At 37.0% G+C, this 25,308-nt stretch overlaps 1 protein-coding gene across 2 annotated transcripts in view; it reads right to left on the bottom strand.

The window, feature by feature from the left end:
- Positions 1-494: 494 nt before the first annotated feature.
- The window catches only part of PDHX (pyruvate dehydrogenase complex component X), a 69,518-nt gene continuing 44,704 nt past the window's right edge, over positions 495-25,308 (bottom strand). For both annotated transcript variants that reach the window (XM_082748947.1, XM_082748946.1), the window contains exons 6-11: positions 21,543-21,723; positions 19,831-19,978; positions 12,572-12,630; positions 8,439-8,597; positions 4,213-4,277; positions 495-1,617 (exon numbers count right to left, since the gene is read on the bottom strand). In XM_082748947.1, coding sequence (XP_082605073.1) covers positions 1,359-1,617; positions 4,213-4,277; positions 8,439-8,597; positions 12,572-12,630; positions 19,831-19,978; positions 21,543-21,723 — 871 coding nt within the window. In that variant the 3' untranslated portion in view covers positions 495-1,358. The remainder of the gene's footprint in view (positions 1,618-4,212; positions 4,278-8,438; positions 8,598-12,571; positions 12,631-19,830; positions 19,979-21,542; positions 21,724-25,308) is intronic.

The following is a 25,308-nucleotide window of genomic DNA, read 5'->3' as shown; positions in this document are numbered from 1 at the left end:
AAGTATATTCTTAACAGCTGATATACTGGGGCTCTAATTGTTTTAGAAGCTCTTTGTTTCAGGCCTAAGTCATACCACACACTTTATACCACACGGGTCTTTTTTTTCTGGCGACTGCAGGCAGCAGAAACCAACACAAGCCTTTCTGGGACTGGTTACTTAAATTACCACCCAATTTCAGTAGAGTTAACTTGCCAACTGTAGAAAAGTTGTTAAAAGAGAGAAATGAGCTCTTCTAATTTTTACAATAATTAGTGAAAATTTCATACTGTTGATGGAGTAAAAAGGAGAGCTCTTGCCTACTTCAAAAGTTTTCCCTTCCACTCTCTTTCAAAGTTTCACATTCCTTGTCCATTGTTTTCCTAATGTCATATGAAGTTTAAATTCTTTCTCTCTTCCTGTAGAATTTCTTATAAGTTGTTCCAAGCAAATTACCAACCTACTTGAAGGTTTCACTAAACTTCTGTGTCCTAACATTTAAAATACAATAGAAATTTTTATATTTTCTCACATTTTATTGCACAATACAAACGATTAAAATGCACTAAAAAACCCCCAACATTTTGTGTTTAAAGTAACAAAAATTTAAAATGTTTGGTATGAAATAGCATAATTTATTATACTGCAACTTAATATGAAGGTGAATAGTTTATTACAGAAAATTTAGATATTTTACCTATAGTTTATTACTGAAACAAATCTTTTGGTCTCTCTCTCTTGCTCTTATTTTTGACTTTTTAATTCTTCCTCTTTAGAAGTTCACAGTGTCATAGAAGTGAAAAATAAGACTGACAGAAACCACTCTAAGACCTATGGCTTTATATACATAAAAAATTCAATAATGTTGCCATAACCCCTAATATAATGTGATCCTTACTATTATCTAGAATAAACTGTACATATTAAATTGTTCAAGTAATAGCAGTGTTTATAAAAAGCGAGGTCCCATTAATTAAATCGATGGGCTTCTCTTTGAAGATCATGTCTAATTTCAACATTAATTAGTCCTAACAATTTTTCAATTTTACAATTTATCATACATTCTCAAATAGTCTATAATGCTCAAATGAGCCAAACATTTAATTTACATTGAGTTTAACTCCATTTTAGTTCAGCACCGAAGGTTAAAAAGTGATCTAACCAAATGTTCTCTTTCATTAGTTACAGTTTGTTATTTATTTCTACACCATTAAACCCAAACTGAAAATGAAGACAACTCGGGCCAAACTCATTCACCTTGAATAAATAAACAACTCACCCACTTCACGCTTACACAGCTATTTGTTTTCCTACAGTGTAAGTTCTGGTAACAGCTATATGATAAACTAAGCCAAAGACCAACTTCGTATCTTGGAGGACTAGGCCAGTCGGATAGGATTCTCCAGGTTTGCTTTAAAATTTTCAAGAAACCTGGTAGCCAATTCATCATCCACCACTCGGCTGTCACTTGACATGGTGACTGTTAGAAGCTGGTGCTGCTGCAGCCTGGGATTCCCCTCTTCGTCCTGCTCCAGCTTGAGCACAGGTCGGAATCTCCCAACAGCCAGAATGCAGGCCTGAGGAGGGTTGATCACCGCAGTAAATTCGTCGATGCCAAACATGCCCAAGTTGGAAATACTAGGGGAAAACAAAAGCTCTGAGAGCGGCATGTCCTCTATCAAAGAACCCTTTCCCAGAAGTGTATGTTTTGGCCCTACTGAAAAACTGTGACACTAAACCTTATAGCAAGTTATTCAAAGACCAAAAACAAAGATGCCAGGTACAATGGTATCAAAGAAACAACACACATATAAATAGTGTATCTAATATAAACATACATTCAACATGGACTGGAAGTCCTTGAGAGTGGATTAGGACAAGAAAAAGAAATAATAAAATTTAAGAAGAAAAGGAATAAAGAAATAAAAGTCATTATTCACAGATGAACAGACTGTATATAGGAAATTTAAAACTCTACAGATAAACTGATAGGATTTACAAGTGAATTTAGCTAAGTCACAAGATAAAAAGGTCAACATAAAAATCCAATTTTTATATATACAGATTGCTGTAGTTAGAAAATGAAATTATAAAACAAACACCATTATAGTAGTAGCAAAAAGCAAGTATGAAGAATTACATCTAATGAAACAAATTTAAGACCTCTATATAGAAGCCTATAAAATGGAACTCAAAGAAACCAAAGAACTAAATAAACAATGGTTTATACTATGTACACTGCCTGGAAGACTCAATGCTGTAAAGACTGAATCCTCAAACTGATCAAAAGATTTAATGCAATCCCAATCAAAACTCTGGCAAAGTTTTTTGATTTTGGCTCAGGTCATGATCTCAGGGTTGTGGGATCTGGAGCCCTATGTCAGTACCTCTGCGCAATGTCTGCCTGAGGTTCTCTCTCTCCCTCTGCCCTTCTCCCCACTCATGCTCCCTGCTCTCTCCATTAATAAAGAAAGAAAGAAAGAAAGAAAGAAAGAAAATCTTAACACACACACACACACACACACACACACACACACACACACACACACACACCCAAAAAGCTCCAGCAAGGTTTCTGTGTGTCTGTATATGGAAAGTGGTAAGTTGATTCTGAAAATTCATTTGGAAAAAGAAAGAGACATAAAAGACAGTCTTGAGGGTGAACTAAACTAGAAGATTTTCCTTACCAGATATTAAAAGTTATAGCTAGTGGTACTGAGCAAGAGATGGACAAATAGGTCAATTGAAAACAGAACACAGAACAAACCAAACATACACAGTCACTTTCTCAGTGTTATGGAGTAAGCTTTTCAATAAGTGATGCTAGGTCAACGTAATATCCATATAGGGGAAAAAAAGAATCTTGACCTTTATCTTCCCACCACACACTTTTAGATGGATGGTGATCTACATGTGAAAAGTTTTAAAGCTTCTAGAAAATAACACAGAAAAATAACCTCATGATTCTGGGACAGGCAATAACTCCACACATAAAACAAATAGTACCGGCTATTAAAAAAATACTAATAAATAGAATTTCATTATGGTTCAGAACTTGGGTTCATTAAAAACACCATAAACAAAGTTCCAAAGGCAAGGGACAGAGTGGGAAAAGATCTGAAGTAATATGTATGCTATAAAGGTCTGTGTATCTGAAAATAAGAATTCCTACATATAATTTTTAAAAATGGACACAAGACATCAACAGGTACTTTATCTGATAAGTTATCAGATATTCAAAAGGTTATTAAATGAAAACAGTATTAAACATCATTAACTTGCATTTCCCTGACCACAAAGAGTACCACTACACACCCCAACAACTGTTATAATTTAAACCCAACATTACTAAGTATTAGTGAGAATATGAAGCAATGAGAATTCTGATACACTGTTGCTAGAAGTATAAATTTGTATAACCATTATGGAAAACTGACATTATCCATTAACACTTTTAAATCAGGTATTTCACTTGCAAGTCTATACAACAAATATATTCTCCATAAGATGCTAATAATAAGAATGTTCACAGTGCCATTATTTGTAACAGCATCAAACTGTAAACAAAGACAAATGCCCAACAGTAATATGGCATACGTATACAATATACTATAAAATACCATATACTGCAATAATAAATAACTGTTTCATACTGCAACATGGTTAATCTTGCCGACATTAATACTGAGTAAAAGAAGCCAGACACTAAGGAATATATATTATTTATATAAATAAAAGGTAGCAAAAGAAATCTACGGTGATGATTTTCAGAAGAGTGGTTACCTTGGCAAGGGGGATACTTAGGAAGGGGGAAAGGGAAGCTTCTGGGATGCTGGTAATGGTCTATATCCTGCTTTGGTTGGTTACACAGGTTTCTCCACTTCTTGAAACATTCATACTGTACTCAGTATATTACACCGTGTATAAGTGACACTTCAAAATAAAAATAGAGCTGATGATAACTAAAGGCTCTATGTGTTAATATTTTCCTTCAAAGTAACTTAAATAAGAGATCATGAATAGAAAAAGTTGAGGTTTATAAATCTATTATATTTATAAATATATTTTTTTAAAGCTTCAGAACCTAGAAGTCATTCTGAGAATAACTGAATGGGTTAACTAGCTAATCCTAGTGGGTTCCTATGAGCCCTGACAGGTCGCTTCAATTAAATAAAGACACAGACTCCTAGATACCTGTTTGATGCTACTGATAACTAAGAGTTTAAATATTACCTGAAAGATCCTCCTTGGTACTCTTCAGGTAACAGTTTTCCATCTCTTGCTTTCTTCGACAGGACCTGGGAAAGAAAAACACAAATACAGCATGACAACCAACAACACATTACAGGCTGTTGCCACTTAAAATATTTGTAGAGGGTATACACTCATCTCTCACGTGCCTTGATTTGACTTCACTTTCTCTAATACAATTAAAAAATGAACAAGTTAGAGAGCAGATAGTCGTAAGAAGCTAAAGCTGTAAATTGATACTCTACAAAAACTGCTTTCCTTTAAAAATTCTTCCAGTACTAGAATTACTCTGTACCTCACTACCATGCAGAATGCTTCAGTGTTTTCTATAGAAACAGTGAAATTTATTGTGTCTATAGTGTTTTTTTCTTGTAAGACACGGTATTACAAGAAGCCATTCTTGTCCACCTGATTGCTTTTACATAATCGTTCAATGGCAATAATCCCACAACCAATGTATTAGTTTTCATCTTTCTTTTTCACATATACCATAGCTACATAACTACAGACAGTTGTAAACATTCTAAAGATGTTACGTCTGCCACAATTCAGTCACGTCCCCAGTGTTTTAATTTGGTTCGCTGGTTTTTCAATTATTTCATATAAAATTTCAGAAGTGGAATTACAAAGTCCTAGTACATAAACATTTTCTTGGTTCTTAATTTTACAACTGAGGCATTTCCTGAATGAGCTAGTCCAATTTGCACTGCCACGAGAAATAGAAGAATGTGGTAATTTTTTTATCACTTTAGCAAAACTGATTTCTAAAACCGATAGAGGGAAAGACAGACACTCTGAGAGTGACCTTAAGTAGTTAAATTTTCCTTTACTTGCATTTGCAATTAATCACACTTACGTTAACTTTTATTTTTTAATGCTTCAAAAACAAAGGAACGGAGATTGAGTCATTACATATGAAAAATTAATAATGAACTAATTCATGAGTGGAAGAGAAAAATTAAACTATTGTCATTTTGGGAGATAAAATAAATCTGATGCTTAATTTTCGGTACTATACAGCTAACATAAGTACAATTACAATCACCGTTGAAAACTGTTCAATTTTAAACCAGAGAGGATTTAATTTTTGAAAACCAAAAACATCCTTTAAAAAGTCATTCTAAATGACTTTTAAAAGTCATTTAGATCATTCTAAAAATGATCTCAATGTATCACTGTGACTTTCTTACAGTTGTAGTTATCTGGATGCAGTTATTTATAAAACTACTTGGATCCAAAATGACAACTGAAAAGATGAATTTAGACTTGTGTGGTCCTTGGACTATCAGAAATAGACAGGACAATCTACAAATGTGTTTTTTCTGCCTTAAGCAATGTGACTGCTCACATGATATAAACAGACATGTATCATATGAACTCTGAAAGGCATTTCTTTAAAGGCACATGATCTCAACAAACCTGCTGTTACCAGGCTAAAAGCAAATAACACAGACATTCTTTAAAAGATGGGATTGCAAGCCCACATTTAAAAAAAAAAAAAAACAAAAGTAAGAAAGAAAGAAAAGAAAAAACAAACAAACAAAACTCTGTAGATCCTAAACACATCAAGCAGGATATTCCTACCAATGAATTCTAAAAGCTTAGAATAAGAATAATTCTGAGGAGGATTATTGGTTTTGAAAATCGCTAATTCTCACTGGGATTTCCCAGCAATGCACACTTAAAATCAAAGCATATGCTATCCCAAGCCTCCAGCTGAAAGGATGTAATACAAGATGACCAGCAAATACACATTCTTTATTAATTCATTTAAAAAATTTACTGTGCAAACAGAGGAAAACTTGGCCTCTGTCTTTTAAGACTGTTATAATTAATGAAGAATTAAGAATAACATGGGTTCTAAGGCTTGTTATTGTATTACTTTTTATTTAGGGACTAGAAACTTGAACTCAGTTGAGACATGACTTTGGCACCACATAATGACATCCTTGAGGCTTGTTATGGTCAGGAAGTAAAAACTTAGTGCAAATATTCTTAACCTGGGTCCACAGATGGAGTTCCAGAGACCCACAAATTCCTTAAAAAATTAATCTTAGTAACATTTTTTATTGAAAATTTAAAAAATAAATTCACTGAGCATCTATGATCTTCCTTCCACGCACTCTTGCAGAATTGGTTATACGGCAAGAACAAGGCCCTCAAGGTCAGACAGAAGGGAGCAGAGAAGGACCAACAAATAAACAAGGTAACTTCAAAGACTGATCAACTGCATACAATAAAAAAACAGGGTAAGGCCAGGAAGCTACTTTAGCTATGGAAGCCACAGAAGACCTCAGAAAGTAGCACCTGAACTGAGAAATACCCAGATTTAAATAAATCCTCTCTTCTACTGCTTTTTAGATGGATTACCTTGGGCAAACGTGCTAAAGCTTTTACTAAAACTTCGTTTCCTCAACTTCAGATGGGGAAATTAAGGTTTCCACTATAACACGGGGCTAACAGAATTAAATAAAGTGTTTAGCCTAATGGTTGGTATATCCCAGGAACAAGAAAGAGTGGAGTGTTAAACACCAGCAGCAGGGTGGGAGAGAGAAGCAGAGAGAATGGGAAGCACAGGGTAGCCAGAGCGCAGGATTGCTGGGAATTAGAGGAAAGCCTCGAGGACCACCAGAGGCCCTGGAACATTCCAAAGGGTTAAGACTGCCCTTCTCATCGCTCAGAGGCTGCTCACGCTGCCTCCTTACCACCTCAACCTAGGTTCTTCCAGGATACAAGGAACAGACTATGCATTATCATATTAAAATTAATAAATTGGTCAATATCAAAGAAATCATCTTGAAATGGTTAATTTAAAAATTTTTATGTATGAAATATGCAAATATTAAAAATAAGAAAAATATATAAATATTTAAGAAAATTCTAACTCTATAGTTAAATGTGATCTCATTTGAATTTCACAAAAACACTAAAATACATGAATTCTCATTGCTGTTGAAAACTTTTGATGAACAAAAGGCATATAACTATCTTATTAACCAATCTAATTACTTGACTTTTCAATCAGTCAAATTAATACCACCACCCAATTAAGAAAAAGTTACATTTTTATCTATAAAAACACACTGCAAATCTTTTCAAAGAGGAGTGAAGATCTAAAAATGTTTACTCCACTAAGGTCACCCTTAATTATATCTGACTTGAAAATTCAACAGTATGCTTTTAAAAGTAGATTAATTTGTGTTCATGTATTTTGGGCAAGTTCATCGATATGTGTATATACTGTCAGCTCTCCAAAGAAATCTTATCTTCTACTTTTAATTCCTCCTTATAACTTTTCATCTATTATATATACAACTGGTCTTTGGTAAATGAAAGAGAAAAGAATCACTTATCTAAATGAATCTGAAATTTTCAGTTCTAACACTATAAGAGCTGATACTTCTGTCAAAAAAGTACCTTTGGAAATTATAGTGTTTGTCAGAGCTGACCTACTGTCTGGTTCCTGCCAATTCAATGGAATATTTTGGGGGAAATTGGACTCCTCCATATTGGGAGCTATAAAAACTGCTTTTAAAGAAACTTGGGAAAAACTCCATACTTTTGCTTCTATAATATTAAGTACTTTAGTGGTCTCAATTCTAGAGAGGAAATGAATGAAATCAAATTTGAAGAATAAAAAGCTGTGAATAGTGAGGTCTCTCCATTACTACTTTCATAGGAATATGGTTTCAGCTTTAACTTTAAAACCATCTAAAATATCCTTGTTAGAGTTGAATTCTAGACTTTGGGAAATAAAGCATTCACCTATAACTTGAATACAGTTGATCCTTATTTATCAGTATGTTTTTTTCTGAACTCTTGATGGTTAAATGTTCTTCTTTTTTTTTTTTTTAAGATTTTATTTATTTATTTGACAGACAGAGATCACAAGTAGGCAGAGAGGCAGGCAGAGAGAGAGAGAAGGAAGCAGGCTCCCCGCCAAGCAGAGAGCCCGATGCGGGGCTCGATCCCAGGACCAAGGAATCATGACCTGAGCTGAAGGCAGAGGCTTTAACCCACTGAGCTACCCAGGTGCCCCGATGGTTAAATGTTCTTAAAGTGGGTCATACCTAGGTTAAAACTTAAAAAACCTTCATATATGACTGATGATCATTTGGAAATACATCACAGTGTGACTAGATGATGCCACAACTTAACCAGAAAGTAAATACTAACATTCCAAAAGCATAATATTTCTTAAGACATACCTTTACAGAGTCAGCAATCTCCTGTATACCCTTAGCAGCAGCATCTTTTATGATTGGTGTAATTAAACCTTTATCTGTTGCCACAGCCACTGAAATATCAATAAAGGGCAACTGCTTTGGGCCCTCTCCATCCCAGCTTACATTAACATCTGGCATTTGCTAGGGAACAAACAGAAAAAACATGTCATTCTAAAGAAGCAGATTTATTTGTTTGTTTTAAAAAGCAGCTTTAGACCAAGGTGGTTACAGAGAAATAGCATTATTATGCATTTTTGAAAGTGAGCATAGGTAGACAGAAGCAAATAAATGAAGATTTGGTTTGAAACAATGGTTCGGATCTCTGTGTTAAATGGCTTCTATGTTTGGGAAGAATAGGCATACCATGTTTTTTGAAGCAAGGTTGAGGAAACGCTAATGTACGTGTTTTGATCTCTTACAATAAATAATGGTTAAAAAAAGGTCTCCCTTTGTTCAACCTGATTGCTAAAAAGCATTCGACGTTTGTTATACTTCCTGTCTCTTATGCTGACCGAGATGGCCTTGAGGAGAAGAGGGAGGGAACAGGGTAACAATTCAACCACATTATTTCCACTGGGAAGGTAGAAAGCCCAAGTTTCTAGTATAGCCCTGGGAGATCCATCCGGCCTTTAATAAGTGACTTCCCTCTTGAAGAAAGACTTCCTAGGCTTCATGAACATAAGATAAATGTATGAGCATGCTTGTACTGAACATACACAAAACTACACAGAGGATGAAAAGAGCAGAAGAAATCAGTAAACGCCTGGTATGTACTGTACAAATATTGTAGAAAAAATGATGGTGAAAAGCAGAAAGCACAAACTAATTTCTCTTCTCAAAAATTCTTTGCTTTAGTAATAGCCCACCTAACTGTACACTGACCACTCCCTGGAGATGCATTCCCCACTGTACTCCAGCTTCTCATCATCCTGCTATGCTCGCTCTCACTGCATTTTTTTTCTTTTTTTTTTGGGAGAGCACACACTCGAGTCCTGGGCGGGGGTGAAGGCAGAGGGAGAGACTCTTAAGTTGGCTCCATGCCCTGTATGTCGGGCTCAATCTCACATCGTGAGGTCATGATTGGAGCCAAAATCAAGAGTCTTGATGCTCAGCCAACTGAGCCACCCAGGCCCTCCTCCACAGCACTGCTTTCAGCTGCTCTGTGCACGGAGTTCTCCATCTCTCAAGGCTCAGCTGGTTCATTCAAAGTATGCAAAGCTCATTTATGTCAAAATAATAAACAGTGAAGTCCCAAACCCCGAGAAGATTTTAAGTTCTTCATGGAGAGCACTAAAGTAAAAGAAGAAAAAAAAAACCCTCCCAAGTGAGGAATATCTGGCAAATAAATGTAATTTCAGAGCTATGCAACAAAAACCCACGGGATCTGGCCTCAGTTGTGGTCAGAGGAACATTCATACTCTTAAAACCTCTTTTTCATATTCAAAATTATAATAATTACACATTCCCATTTCCTAACAAAGTATTTTCAACCAAAGTCTAAAATAATTCCGATCTAAAGCAGAAGGAAATAATGGAAGGAATACATAAGGCAATAATACAAATGAACTGAGACCACAAATGCGTAATAATAAGAGCAAGACAGAATTGAGAACAATGTGAGTGTTGAGGATTATTATATTAAAATATTGTATGAAGCAAATTTAAATGACTCTGGGCTAGCAAGTTTTTGGGAATCCAGATGAAATGAGTGATTTTTCTGGGAATATATGTTTCCAAAATTGATTCAAGAAAAAGCTGAAAATTAAACGCTCAATAATTATGGGGAAAAATGAGGCAGTTGTCAAAGCTCCCTCCTCAAAACAGAACTAGGCTTCAGATATTTTTACTGGTGGATTCTATGAAGCTTCAAGAAATAAAAACCGTTATAATACTGAAATATGCACAGAGAAAGGTGAGATGCCTAAATTATAACCATTACCGCTATTTCTGCTTCTGTACTTTCGCTTGCTAACCCATGAAAAGATGGAAAAATACCAGCAGACTTTCTATAGACACTCTGTAACCACACATCCCCCTCCCAGAATTGAACCTGACAGAATGGCTGCCCCCGGACCCCGCCCCCGGCTCTGGGCCAAGAGATAACAGCCATCTGACGCCCGAGAAACCCCCACCCGGAATTGGACGTAACAGAATGACTGCTCCCGGACCCCCCCATCCGGCTCTGGGCCGAGAGATAACAACCATCTGGTGCCCCGCGTCTTGACAGGAAGACCCTGGTCAATCCTGAGGTGACACATACCCTAGTGGCGCCAACTCAGCAGTTTGAAGAATGACCCTTTGTTTGAAGAGCCCTTTGCCCTAACCAATAATCCGTTCCCAGGCTTTTCCCGCTCTGTAGCGCGCCAGTCATATTATAGAGTTCCTTTTTGATTTTCCCGCGGTATGTGGTGATTTGTTACAAGATACTATGATGTATGCTAAGTCCCCGCCTCCCCAAAAATAGTGTATAAAAAGTGTTGTGATCCTGAGCTCGGGACCTCTTAGCATCACCGGCAAGGAGTGCGCGGAGGTCCGGGTTCGAACTCGTAATAAACGACCCTTGCTGTTTGGCTTTGACTCTGGACTCTGGTGGTTGTCTTTGGGGGGTCTCAAAATTTGGGCACAACAAACGGAAGGGAGGAAGTACCCAAATTCACTTTAAGAAGACATTGATTTTAAAAAAGAAAAGCACAAAATATAAATTATAATTACTTACAGCTCCTGATACAAAATTATGAAATGAAATGTAATAACCACTAGAGATTCACATAGGGAGGACAAGAATGATTCATAATTAGAAAATCACTAATATAATTCAAAATATTATTTGCTCAAAAGACAAAAGCCATATGAACACTTAGATATGAAAGGCTAAGAAAATGCAGGACTTTAAAATTCTCTATTATTGCACTGTTCAAGAAATAATAAATTCCTTATAAATATATATATTAAATATAGCACCTAACACACAGTGAACCAGAAAAATAGCCTAGTCATAGAGAGAAAGGACAGAAAATGGAGAAGAGCAAGAAAGCAAGAAGCCCAGGTTCCAGATCCAAGTCCAACTCTAGCCTCCTGCTCCTCTGCCACTTTCCCCACGTCAGCATGCGGGACTCCATCCCTCCCACTGCTTGGGCCAAAGTCCTGGTCCTTTCTCTCACACCCCACAGCCAACCCATCAGCAAATCTTTTTGGCTCTACCTCTGAAATGTATCCTAAATCCTGCCTTCACTCCAGCTTCACCACTAGCTGCTGTCTTAGCCCAAACCACTGTCCCATCCATGGCCTCCCAGGGGAGCGCACTGCTGCCCCCTGGCCTCCCTGCAGGCTGTGTTCCACAAACCACCAGAATAGTCCCTCCTTTTTCTTTTCCAAGTTTAAGTAGGATGTCAATCCTTTCTCAAAACCCTCCAAAGGCTCCTCCCCTCTCCTTCATAATAAAATCCCTAGACCTTACCATGGCCGCCAAGGCTTTACCAGCTTCTGGCAGCACAACTCCTCCCTCTTTCTTCTGTTTAATCCCTTCAGCTACCTCCTCTCCTCCAGAAACAGTATCCCCTGCTGGCCACCAGGTCTGAAAGGCAGTGGCCCCTCCCCCCAGCCTCCGTGGGCAGTTCCCTCCGCCTGGCACACTCTTCTGATAGCTCTCTCTTCCAGGCCTTGACTCAGTTACCACTGTGACAGAGAGGCCTATCTTGCCTAACTGTGTGCACCATGACACCCTGACTTACTCTGCAGCAGGGTTGCTTTATCCTCCTCCACTACACTTTCACTATCTGACAACTACTGGTCTCTCCCAACTATACTATAAGCTCCAGGAGAGCAGAGAACATGTCCACCTTCGTTCACTACCGTTTCTCTAAATGCCTATAATGTACTCAGCACGCAACAGGGGATCAGTTAGTATTTGCTGAATAAACTATAATTAGTTATAGCCCCCTTGATTCTTAGTTTCGTGTATAAAACTGAGGGAGTGAGATTAAATGGTATAATATTTTTAGCAATGAAATTACTTAATTTTCGTGACTTAAAAATGACAGTTCTATTTATCATATAAAAATCCCAAGACATGAGACCATTGTATAAGCCAAAATGATTTAGGGTCTGCTACTTACTTTAAGGGTAATGGCTGCTGCCTTGATGATAAAATCATTCACTGATACTTTAATGTCATCTGAAAGAAAAACAAGCATATCAAAATTAGCATTCATAATGAAACTTTAACAATGGCCATTATGATTTCCAACTTGTTCATTAACGAATTATAGTGAAAAATATTGTAGGTTTTTGTTTGCTTAGTCAGTTAAGAGCCCCCTCATTAGGGGTGCCTGTGTGGCTCAGTTGTTAAGTGTCTGCTTTCCACTCAGGTCATGATCTCAGGGTCCTGGGATCGAGCCCCACATTGGGATCCCTATTCAACGGGAAGCCTGCTTCTCCCTCTCCCACTCCCCCAGCTTGTGTTCTCTCTCCTGCTGTATTTCTGTCAAATAAATAAATAGAATCTTTAAAAAAAAAGTCCCGATTAGAAAAACTTTTATGAGATTCTGTAGAAGTAATATTGACCATAAATGTAAAAGATTACTTCTGAATTACAAGTCTTTTAAACTACTCAGATATACTCAAGAACTTGACACATTATAACCAGTTAGAAAGAAAAGAACCACTTCTATGTCTCTAAAAACACAAATGGTCTCTACCGTGATTCAACTGTCTCTCACCCTTTCCAAATGTCTTCATTCTGCATATGTTTTATGATACACTGATTATAGTAGAACAGTGGTAACATTACAGTCATTTTAAAGATATCTGTACCTATCTATGTATCTACCTGAATCTAGAGAGAGAGAGATTTTTTACTAATGAAGTGTGTACCAAAAAAATTTAAGACCACCAAGCTGTTTTTTCACTTAACAAAACAGGATATATAGCAAAAGCCAAAGATGAAGCAATGCTGGCACAGATCCTAGTGCAATGAACAAGACGAGGTTTTCTGTCTAGTTGTATGGTGATTCCATCTGAATCAATTTCCTCCCAGTATACATAATTATTTCAAGATAAAGCTAAGCTACCCTCCCTTCCCACAGAGCTGATCATAATGAAAGCATCTGATATACACTTTTGCTTTTCCCAATGGGTAGGAAAGTGTTGAAAAATGTAAACTACACTTGATTTTCTATTGCAAAAGCTTCTAGAAAAAGAATTTTTAAGATCAAGATTAGTCAATGGTATGTGGCAAGATACACAAATCCTGTTACTATAGTATCATGGAATTTTACATGAACAATAGCTCATTACAAAGGCATGCTGGGGATTTCAGAAAGACATTAGATGAATTACCATAAACCCAAATACTGCCAAACAGTCATGGTAACCACCACCTGCTCATCTAATTCATAGCTCTTTTAATTCAGATTTCCAGAGATATAAATATTTTTGTTTGCTTGTTTAAAACCCTTTTAGGAGTAGAAATATAAGTAGTTTCCCAGAGCTTACAGAATTTTAATGATAACATATAAAAGACATGGCCTGCATAAATTCAAATATGTGGACATATTTTATGACCTCATTATGCCTACCTCTTGTGTCTCCCTCACCCTCCCTCGTACTTTATATCTATAGGTATCTACAGTGAAGACTTCCCAAACCACCCCCCAGCTAATGATTCCCTATATACTGCTGGAGTCCCCATGCTCACCTAAATTCTCTGCCCTCATCATATCCAACATTTTCTACTTTGGAGCTGATCACTTTCTTCATTGTCGAACACTTTTTCTTACTGTCTTCTATGTCACGGTACCCTCCTGGGTTTTCTTTCTCTCTACCACTCACTCATTTTCTGTCCCTTCCTCTTAATGGTGGCATCTTCCCAAGCAAGAACCTTCTGTTCCAAGGTTTTGATACCATCCATATGCTGATGATTCCTCCAAATGCTACCTCTTATCATGATGCATCAGAAGCTTGACTTATATGTTCAATTTCTCACATAACATTTCTAACAGGCATTGGAAATCAAAAGAGTACAAAGGAGATTTTTTTTCAAGATCTTTTACTGTCAACTCTTTATTATGGAAATTTCCAAATAGTAAGGAGACTGTTGGTGACATGATTGAGAAGAATAGGAAGTAGTTTCTAAGGGAATATTAAATATTTTCATTTGCAAATCATTACAAAATATTGTAAACATACTTATCTAATGTTACATAACTATATAAGAAAGAAGATTGGAGACAAATAACGTGGGCTCTTCGGAGACCCCCTAGAAACTTCCTAGCTGCAAGGACATACCAAACTTGAACCATGAAAAGATACTAAATTAATCCATCTCTCCATTGAAATAGTACTGTTTCCTGCCTCATGAAAGGAAGAAACCAGAAAAATTATTCCCTTAACGATCTCTATACCATGACTAAGCAAGTATGCTTAAAGCTTGTAAGGGGAGTTTTAGGATAAACTTTTTGAATATTGTTAATTTTCTGTGAGGCAAGCTTTCCATTCATTTCCTTTAACTTTTAAAATCTCTCAGGCTGTCTTCATATGAATTCTTCAAAGTCTGTATTTAAATTGAAATATCAGTCCTGTTGTTACTTAAGATGTAGAAAGCCACAAGAGAATGTTTTTCCCACCCTAATAGAGTAGGGGGAAAAAGCAGGAGAAGTTACAAAATCGAAACTTCTTTTGAGTCTGTTAGGGAGTCGAGGTTACAAGACCAACAAGTGACTGAAAATCAAGGGTGATGATTCCCCTCTGAAGAAGGATAAACACATGTCAGAGTGCGGGAGTATGGGACAAAGCATGGAACAATGTCCATGAACAGATGGGGATATCAGCAGAGATGGAAACTCTAAAAAACATTCAAATGGACAGTTAGGAGGAAAAAATACGCAATTAAAGATAAATCATTTTTCGTTAGGCTTCACTGACTAAACATAGCTGAGAAAAGAGTCAGTGACATTGAAATTAGGTCAATGAATATTATTCAAACAGAAACACAAAGGAAAAAAAAGGATGAACAAAAAAAAGAACAGGGAATCTAAGAGCTTTGGACAATTCAAACAGTTGAACATTTATAATCAAGAGTTCCAAAAAGAAAACACATGGAGCAGAACATACTGTAAAAACTAATGGCTCGGAGTTTTCCGAAATTAATGAAAGAGAATACATCAAAAATCCAAGAAGCTGAGAGAAACCCAAACTGGATAAACGCAGTTTGTTTTTGAGAGAGAGCGAGCACGGGCAAGCAAGTGCACAAGCCAGGGGGGAAGGGCAGAGGGAGAAGAGAGAATTCCAAGCAGACTCCCTGCTCAGTATACAGCTGAACCTGGGGCTTGATCTCAAGACACTGAGATCATGACCTGAGCTGAAATCAAGAGTCAGATGCTCAACCTACTGAGCCACCCAGGTGTCCCTCATTTTTAAAATTCTTTAAAACACAGCTAATTTGCTAAAGAAAAAAAAAAAATCAAACATATATGCTGGTGCTTACACCATAGGCAGAAATAAAACATGATAATAAGAATACGAAGGGCAGAAGGAGGAAAATGTAATGTCCTGTTGTAAAGTTCTTACATTATACATGAAGGGATGTGATAAAAATGTGAAGGTAAATCATGATGAGTTAAAGAATTATATTGTAAACCTTAAGGAAACCACCACAAGAGAAAGAGAGAAAGTAAGATAGAATTAAAGTGGAATCAAAATTAAAAAATAACCAATCTAAAAAAAGGCAAGAAAATAGGAAAAAATTGGAAGAGATGGGACAAATAAAGACAAAGAACAAATGGTACAAAGGACAATAGTACAAAGCGAAAGAAAGGATGAAATTATTAAATGAGAATGGTCTAAATATTTAATTAAAAGACAGTACAGGATTAGACAAAAAACAAACAAAAATAATGTGTTATCTGCAAGGAGTCAATTTAAATATAAAGACACAGATAAGTTAGGAGTAAAAAGATGTTAGATATTAAAAACATTAAGCAAAGAAAATTGGAGTAATTGTAGCAAAACCAGATAAGAAAGGCTTTGGGGTAAAAAAAGATTACCCCAGGAGTGGACAGGGATATTCCATGACAGATCTATTCATCAGGAACACAACAAAACCCTAATGGTGTGATGTGCCTCCAAACAGATCTCCAAATGATGTAAAAACTGACAGTGCTCACAGGGGAATTAGACAAATCCACTGGAGGTTTCAACACTCTTCTAAGAATTGATAGAACAGATAGGAAGTCAGTAAGGACATAAAAGACATGAACACTACTACCAGCCAACTTCACCTGACATTCAAAAAACACTCCTGAAAAGTAGAACACACTTTCTTTTCAGGGGCTCCTGGGTGACTCAGGAGGTTAGGCACTGACTCAATTTCAGCGCCGGTCATGATCTCAGGGTCATGAGTTCAAACTCCACGTTGGGCTTTGCACTCAGTGCACAGCCTGCTTCAGATTCTTTCTCTTTCTTGCTCTCTCTCCCTTTCCCTGTCTCCCTGCTTGTCCATTCTCTCTCTCAAAATAAATAAAATCTTTAAAAAAAAAAAAAAAAAGGTAGAGGGGCGCCTAGGTGGCTCAGTTGGTTAAGCATCTGCCTTTGGCTTAGGTTGGGATCCCAGGGTTCTGGGTTTGAGCCCCGAATAGAGCTCCCTGCTCCAGGGAGTCCGCTTCTTGCTCTCCTTCTGCCCTTCTCCCTGACTCATGTTCTTTCCTGATTTGCTCTGTTTTCTCTCTCTCAAATAAACAAATAAATAAATAATCTTAAAAATAAAAAGTAGAACACATTCTTTTCGACTACACATGAAACATTCATCAAGATAGACCATATTACGATTATAAAATCTCAAAAAATTTAAAAATATTTCAATCATAAATACAGTGCTCTCTAAGCAAAATGTAGCTAAGCAAGAAATCATAAAAGAAAGGCTGAAAAGTCCCCAAATATTTGGAAACTATACTTACACCTCTAAATGACTCATGGATCAAAAAAGATATCTCAAGGAAAAATGGCAAACATCTTGAACTGAATGAAAAGAAAAATAAAACACATCAAATTTTGTGGCGTTCATCTAAAGTACTGCCAAGAGGGACCCTGAAAGCCTTATATGCTTATGTTAGGAATAAGGTTTATTATATTATATTGATCTCAGCTTTCCCCTTAAGAAACCAGAAAACAAAAGAGCAAATTAAACCGAAAGCAAACAGAAAAAAGTAATAAAGGTTAAGAGCAGAAATCAATGAGAAGAAAATTATAAAAATAGAGAAAGTTAATGAAATCAAATGCAGATTATTTGAAGAGATCAATAAAACTGAGCAATCTTCAGCCAGATTGATCAAGAAAGTAAGAAGACACAAATTACTAACATTGAAAACGAGGGCCTTACTTCAGATTATATAGACATTAGAAGTATAATAAGGTACTGTTATGAACAGCTTTATGCCAATACTGCATACCCCCTTATTCATGGTTCTGCTTTCCACAGTTTCAGTCATCCATGGTCAACAGCAGCCCAGAAGCAGATGATCCTCCTGACTTACCACCAGATGGCCAGCAGTAGCCTAATGCTATGTCACAATGCCTACGACATTTACTTCATGTGATCTCATCACATGGGCACGTAATCTCACAGAATCATGAAAACAGTGAGTACAATACAGTATTTAGAGACGGAGAGACCGCACTGACTTAACTTTTATTACAGCATTATCATTAAAATTGTTCTATTTTATTATTGTTGTTAATTTCTCACTGTGTCTAGCTTTTAAGTATGTAAACAGAGGAGGAACCAGAGTATATACAGGGTTTGTACCATCAGGGGTTGCAGGCCTCCACTGGGGGTCCTGGACTGTACTCCCTGCAGATGAGTGGGGACTACTGTAAATTTCATTACTTAGATAACATAAACAAATTCCTTAGAAGACAAAAACTACTAAAGCTCATTCAAGAAGAAACAGATAACTTACACCTATTTTTAAAAATTCATATTTAAAAATCTCCCCACAAAATCACTGGCCTAGAGAGCTTCAATGGTGAATTCTACTGGGCAGTTAAAAAGGAAATAAACCAATTCTACCCAAACTCTTTCAGGAAATAAAAGAGAAGGGAACATTTCCCAATTCATTCTGTGAGACCTGGTAACAAATACAGGAAAAAAAAAAATCTTTACGGGGTGCCTGGGTGGTCTGGTCATTAAGCATCTGCCTTCTGCTCTGGTCATGATCCCAGAGTCCTGGGATCAAGCCCCACATTAGGCTCCCTGCTCAGCAGTAAGCCAGCTTCTCCCTTTCCCACTCTCCCTGCTTGTGTTCCCTCTCTTGTTGTGTCTGTAAAATAAATTTAAAAAAATATATATCTTAAAAAAAATTCTTTAAGAAAACTACAGCTTTTCTCATGTACACAGATATAATGAATCTCAGCAAAATTTTATTTTTTTTTAAAGATTTTTATTTATTTATTTGTCAGAGAGAAAGAGAGAAAGTGAGCACAGGCAGGGGGAGCAGGAGCAGGAGCAGCAGGCTCCCCACTGAGCCAGGAACCAACTAAGACACCTGGGTGCCCCAATTCTTAGCAAACGTTTAGAAAATGAGATCAAGAAATAGGTGAGAAAATTAATGATTTTGGGGAATACAAGGTTAATTCAACATCTGGAAATTAACCAATATAACTGACCAAAATAACAGAGTGAAAAAGGAAAAGATTATTTCAAAAGATGCACAAAGTGATAAAATTCAACATTCACTTACGCTTAAAATTCTCAGCAAATTAGGAATATAAATTTCCTCAACCTAAAATAAGGAATCTACAAAAACCTATAACTGACATTAAAGAATGAATGTTTTTCCTAAGATCAAGAACAAGGCAAAAAGTCTGCTTTCACCGTTGACATTCATTAATGTACCAGAGGTCTTAGTCAGTACAATAAACCAAGAAAATGAAATAAAAGCCATACCGATTGGAAAGAAAGAAAGAAAGAAAAAATTTGTATGTCTCCCAGCAACCTTAGTTTTAACTGACTGCTGGGAGGTACACTGCAAATTTCATAACTAGGAAGTTCACTTGGAAGAAGAAATAAAAAATTAAAACTTGTATAAAGCACAGGAATATCTTAAGATCTATGTAAAATCTAAAGCATTCTTCAATCAGTTGGGATTTTATACTTTCTAAAATGTTAATAATTACTGCTTTGTTCAGATATCATACTAAAAGCATGATTTACTCAGTACTATGGAACCAGTTTGTTTCTCATAGGAAAAGTGAGCCAATTCTTTTCTCTAGCACTAAAATACACCCAGATGATGATACTGAAATAAAAAGTTATACAATGTACCTTTATAAAGTAAAGGATTTCGTGTGTATTGTATTAAGTAAATGTAACTTTACTAACCTCTGACCAGACTTTGTCTAGCTTTTAAAACAGCTCCAAGGTCACAGTCAGCAGTAGCGTATGAATGAGGTACAGTACTCTTAGATTCAGTTAACCTCTTGGCAATAACTCTTCGAATATTGCTAGCAGGGATTTCAGTGAATGTGCCCTGCAAAGAAATTGCAATCTGTTCATTAAACCATAAATATGGAAATGGAAAAAACAAACTCCATAACTAAAATCTAGTCTCAGTGACTTAGCTTTCGGTAATAATTAACAATTACTATAGGAAAAGTACAAGTAAAAATTCTTAGTATAAGGAGGAATATAAGAAATCCAAAGAGTTTTAATTTTATAGTACACAACTGTAGAAAATAGTACAATTCATGTTTTAGTTATAAATGGGTCATCTTATGTTACTATGTTTAAGATGATCAAAAAGAAATCTCCCAAGTCGTGAATAGTTCTCCCATGGGTGTCTGTGTGAAACAGAAACAGAGAGATAGACACACACTCATACCGCCTGTAAGCAGCTTCTGTTACAAATATCACTTCTTAATAAAACTCAAAGCATACAATAATTCAACAAACAGCAACAGACAATTCTTACTTACAAATGGCCTGCAGTAGAAAAAGGTAATTCAATATATTGGATAATCTGCCAAACCATTTCTTCTTTGGTTTGTTAATTTTAAAAGAAATTACATGAGTATCATATTTCCTAAAAATTCACAATATAAAGTATAGGTGAGATAATAAAATCTTCCTATAACTCTATACTGCAGCTTTTCTTCTCTGTTCCTTGAAGCTTTTACCAAAAGCAGGATGGACCTTAAACCACATGTGATCCCTTCCTTGACCTTCACGCCATTCTGGGACCAGATCAAAATCACCTCAGAGTAATAACTACGCAGCTGAAAATACACCTGATTTTCAAAACTAAACATTTTAGGTTGGCAGAGAACTTGTTCAAACAGAATATATGCTCTCTATATACCATAAAAATTTCAAAGTCAGGTTTATGTTCTTAATTTGAATAGTCTACTTCTTAAAAATAGAAGATCTGATTACACATAAATGTTTTCTATGTGCTATCATGAATCATGAATTTACACTAAAGAATTTTGTTTCCCAAGAAATTTATACTGTTTGCAACTATTCTGAAATTTACTGGGATATACTTCCCCAGAAGAAAGAGGAGGATACATTTGTGTGTTTAGTTCCCAAGTGCCCATTCAGTTTTTCCACAAACCTGATTATCCTGCATTTCTTCTGAAGCAAATGACATGAAATATACTAAGAGAATGAGGTAAAAAGAGGCAAAAATGGAATATTTTGACAATAAAAAAGGGTTGTTACACTGCCTGTATCCGAAAAAGAATGTCTAGCAGTGCAGTCTCTTAACAGTGAGACTATCCATTCTCTCAGTCAGAATCAAACAGCCACAGAAGAGGGCTAGTGGCAGCTACCCATTAATAGTGCCACACCCAAGAAAAGCTACATGAAAAGTATCATAATTACAGAACATACATATATAGCAATGAATTTGGAAGTCAACAACATACAAACAAATCAAGTTTGCGAAAAACAAAACATCTGGAGTATTTCCTCTTTATCACTTTCAGGTACTAGTAAAATGGATTAGTAGAATCACTTGTTAAGAGATAGTAATGGCTCTTGTTTTCTTTCTCACTGAAATCTGGAAAAAACTGAGTCTACTCAAATGGTATTACCGCTGCATTAGGTTGTCCAGGAGTTGACAGTGGTGGGATCATTGGCCGTGGATATGGTGGCGGTGGCGTGGCTGTGGCCTGTGAGGGTGGAGGCACTGTGGGAGTGGCTGGAGGGGTTGGGGTGGGCCTGGATTCAGTAATCTTGCCCGTTTCTTTCAACTGGACCAGTTTGAGAGCATCCCTTAAGATAAGAGATACAGAATCGTGATTAGAAACAAGGAACAGAGTGTTTAGAAAGCAGAGATGAGCTGTGGAGAGAAGGTACTGAACTAGAGAGATGTCAAGGCCAAAATAATGCAAAATGAATGGCTTGAGTTAAGCAAGCAAATCTTATCTGGTCTACTGATTCATATTATTCACCCACTACAATATTTGGACATTTTCAAAAACCAAACAACCATTCAAATTTATCAAAGTACTTGGTGTAGGTATCTTTAAAAAGGAAACTAATCTTTTTTTTTTTTTGAGGGGGGCTATCATCTGATAGATGAACAATTCATAAACCATACTCTTGTTCTTTATACTGGTCAAATAACTTTCACATGGCATTTAGAAAACATCAAATTTATCACAACTTTATTAGGATATTTACTAAATTATTAGATTTTCTAGTGCAGATTGCCTTGTTTATAGCCAGGATATCACACCATTTTGAATTGCTCAATATGTTGTCAGCACCATCTAATGAAATAAACCTAACCGAGAGCATCATTCAGAATGAAAGGTACTAAACTAGTAATAGACTTAACTTGCATTAAAGGTATCTTTGGTTTTTAAAGGGATTTAATTAGATTATTGTGTGTGTGTGTGTGTGTGTGTGTGTGTCAAGCTTTCAATCTATGCTAAGTTATAGTGGGTATGAAGTAATACATTCTCTTAAACAAAATGGCTTTTACAAAAATTATAATATTTGACAATTCAAAAGAACCCTTTCCAAAAACAACATTTTACAGATTAAAAGTGTTTTTAATCTAAAAAAATTTTAAAGGGTTTTACATAATCTAAAAACAACATCATGGTGACACAATTTAAAGGCCAATTACATTCCTTAACCTTCTCAAACACAGTTTAATTATTATTGTTTATCAAAAGAATTATGAGGGGGAAAACCTAGCAAGCTGGGCATATTTGAAATGACAATCAACCTCCCCTAAACAAAGCCTTTTACTTAATATCTTATGGCAACATGGTAGGCAGAATTCTGAGATGGACATGATGAGGGAGCAGGAGGCTGGCTGAGGACAAAGCAAAAGCTGGCACCTTGCGCTCCCCTCTCCACCCGCTCCCTTGGTAATGTGTGTGACATTCCTCAGGCACCCCTGACTGCCATAAACTAGAAACAAATAGTTAACTTGCAGAGATCACAATCCTGCAAGACAGGAGTCTCCCTCGGTTTACAAATGTCCTAGAGATCTACAAACAAAGAAGTTACCTTATCAATAGCACAATTTCCAGAGGCAAATAACTCAGTTCCTCAAACCCTAACTGTTACCCTCCCCTCCATAAACAAAACTTTAGGAGGCTGAGGTAGAAGGGAATATAAATATAGTTAAATCTCTTCTAAACCTAAATCTCACTAACAAAGATGACTGATAGCAGGATTGTGACATCCCACCAAGAATCTCCCAACTATCTTGATGTTAATGGCTGGCCTAAAGACAACATTGACCAAGCTGCAAGGGCAAGGACTCAGGCCTCTGATATCTTGGCACCTTGCAGGCCCTCCTTAGCATATGAAAACTCCTTTGAAACCTCCCTTCCCCTCACCTTTCCCCAACCGCAGGGTACATAACCTGCCATCTCTCACAACCTGGGGCAGGAGTTCTTCCTGCCCACGGGTCCTGTCCCTGTGCTTTAATAAACCACCATTTTGCACCAAAGATGTCTCAAGAATTCTTTCTTGGTCATCAGCTCTGGACCTCAGCACACCCAACCTCACCTAGGTTCTAGAACTTTATCAGACAGCTCCAATATTCTTGTATATACAGAATTTTACCGGGTGTACACAGCCCACATAATCCCTTACGAGTATGATGGATCAGCTCCTGATTAGGTTACATTACAAGGCAAAGGTGATGGACTTTGTAGACATCATTAAGGTTCTCAATCAGATGGCATTAAGTTCACCAAAAAGCAAAAGGTAAAATTACCCCGGTGGGATCAGACATATCAGATAAGCCCTTTAAAAGAAACCAGGAATTCCTAGAAGAGACCTGAAGGGAGAGAGATTCTCCCGCTGGCGCTAGAGGAGCCTATGGGCATTTGTGAAGATAAGCACAGGGCAAGGACCTGAAGGCGGCCTCTAGGAGCTGGCACCAGTCCTTGACTAAGAGCCAACCAGGGGCCAGAGTGTGAAAGACTGGATTCTGATAGATAGACTGAGTTCTGATAGAACTGAATTCTACCAACAACCATGTGCCTAAAAGAAGACTCCAATAGATGAGACCCTAGTCCTGGCCAAAACCTTGATTTCAGCCTTGTGACCAGGAGCTGAGAACCCAGCCATTCTGGTTCGCAATTTCTGACCTACAGAATTGTTAGATAATAAACGGGTGCTGTTTTAAGCTGGTATGTGTGTAGTAATTTGTTTTGCAGTAATAGAAAATTGACCCGGGCAGACATGTTTCAACTGGGAGCACATTATTAGAGGAATCCCCCCACGTGTACTCATACCATTTTTAGGAAGGAGAGTCCATGCTTTATACCTGGTCCAAAAAGGGGCACATGGAATTAACACTAAGTATGAACTAACTTGTTTCAAAATTAATAGCTGACATTTAACAAGAGGGGTCAGATTGACGAAGAACTCTTAAACGTTTTACCATCTTGGATCCCTAATAAGCATTGAAAGGGGAGTAAAAGTGAGAAAATAAGCCTCTTATGCTTGTATTGTGCTTATGCATCTTACACGAGCCCTGTAAGGGAGGTATTATTACTCCCAATCCATTGGTGACTAAGTGGGCTCAGAGAGGTTAAATTCCAAGTATAAGTTAGAATTTCTCAAGCACCTACTCTACTCTAGGTGTGGAGGATAGAGGGTTTAAACAAGACACTATTCTGCAGAACAGTCTATATTAATCAGGCAAACAAACGACAGATAATGACACATTATGAAGAAAATAAAGCAGAATAACGACATGAATGACAGGTGAGAGGAGGGGTTCTTTGAAAATAGGATGGATGGTCAGGACCTGAGGATGTGGTATTTGTATGGAATGATTTGAAGGAAGAAGCCACAAGAAGACCTAGGAAAGCATGTATCTAGACAGGGAAAATACAGTTGCTTCTAACAATAGAAGGCAGGCCAGTGTGGAAAGAGCAGTGCAGAAGGAGGAGAGGGTTAAAAGATGAAACCAGGACTGGCATCAAACCCAGGTGTGGCCAACTCCAGAGCTTGTGCATTTTCTACTTTTCTCATACTTGTGCACACAGCATGCAAATATAAACCAAGGCAGAGTCAGATCAATTTTTTTTTCTCACATGAACAGACTGGGATAGAATGCAGTACATCTAAGATTAACAGTTAAGTCTGAGATTGAGCAACAGAATGTGATCTACCTCATCTAAAGCCAAATGTAGGATCTCCTGACCATGGCCTCCAACCCATGACACAAAAATCAGCACAGGCGTAACTGGAGGCAGTGCTGGTTCTCGGAGCAGGTGCCACAACATGGTGATGGAAATGCAAAGAATAAGGGCAAGGCGGAGGTACGTGGCCTAGGAGGAAATGACCTTATGTACTGTTAAGGCTTTTGACAACTTTGGA

The sequence above is a fragment of the Mustela nivalis genome (genome assembly GCF_964662115.1).
Source record: "Mustela nivalis genome assembly, chromosome: 9".
Lineage (NCBI taxonomy): Eukaryota > Metazoa > Chordata > Mammalia > Carnivora > Mustelidae > Mustela > Mustela nivalis.
This window is presented reverse-complemented; position numbering and strand designations above follow the sequence as displayed.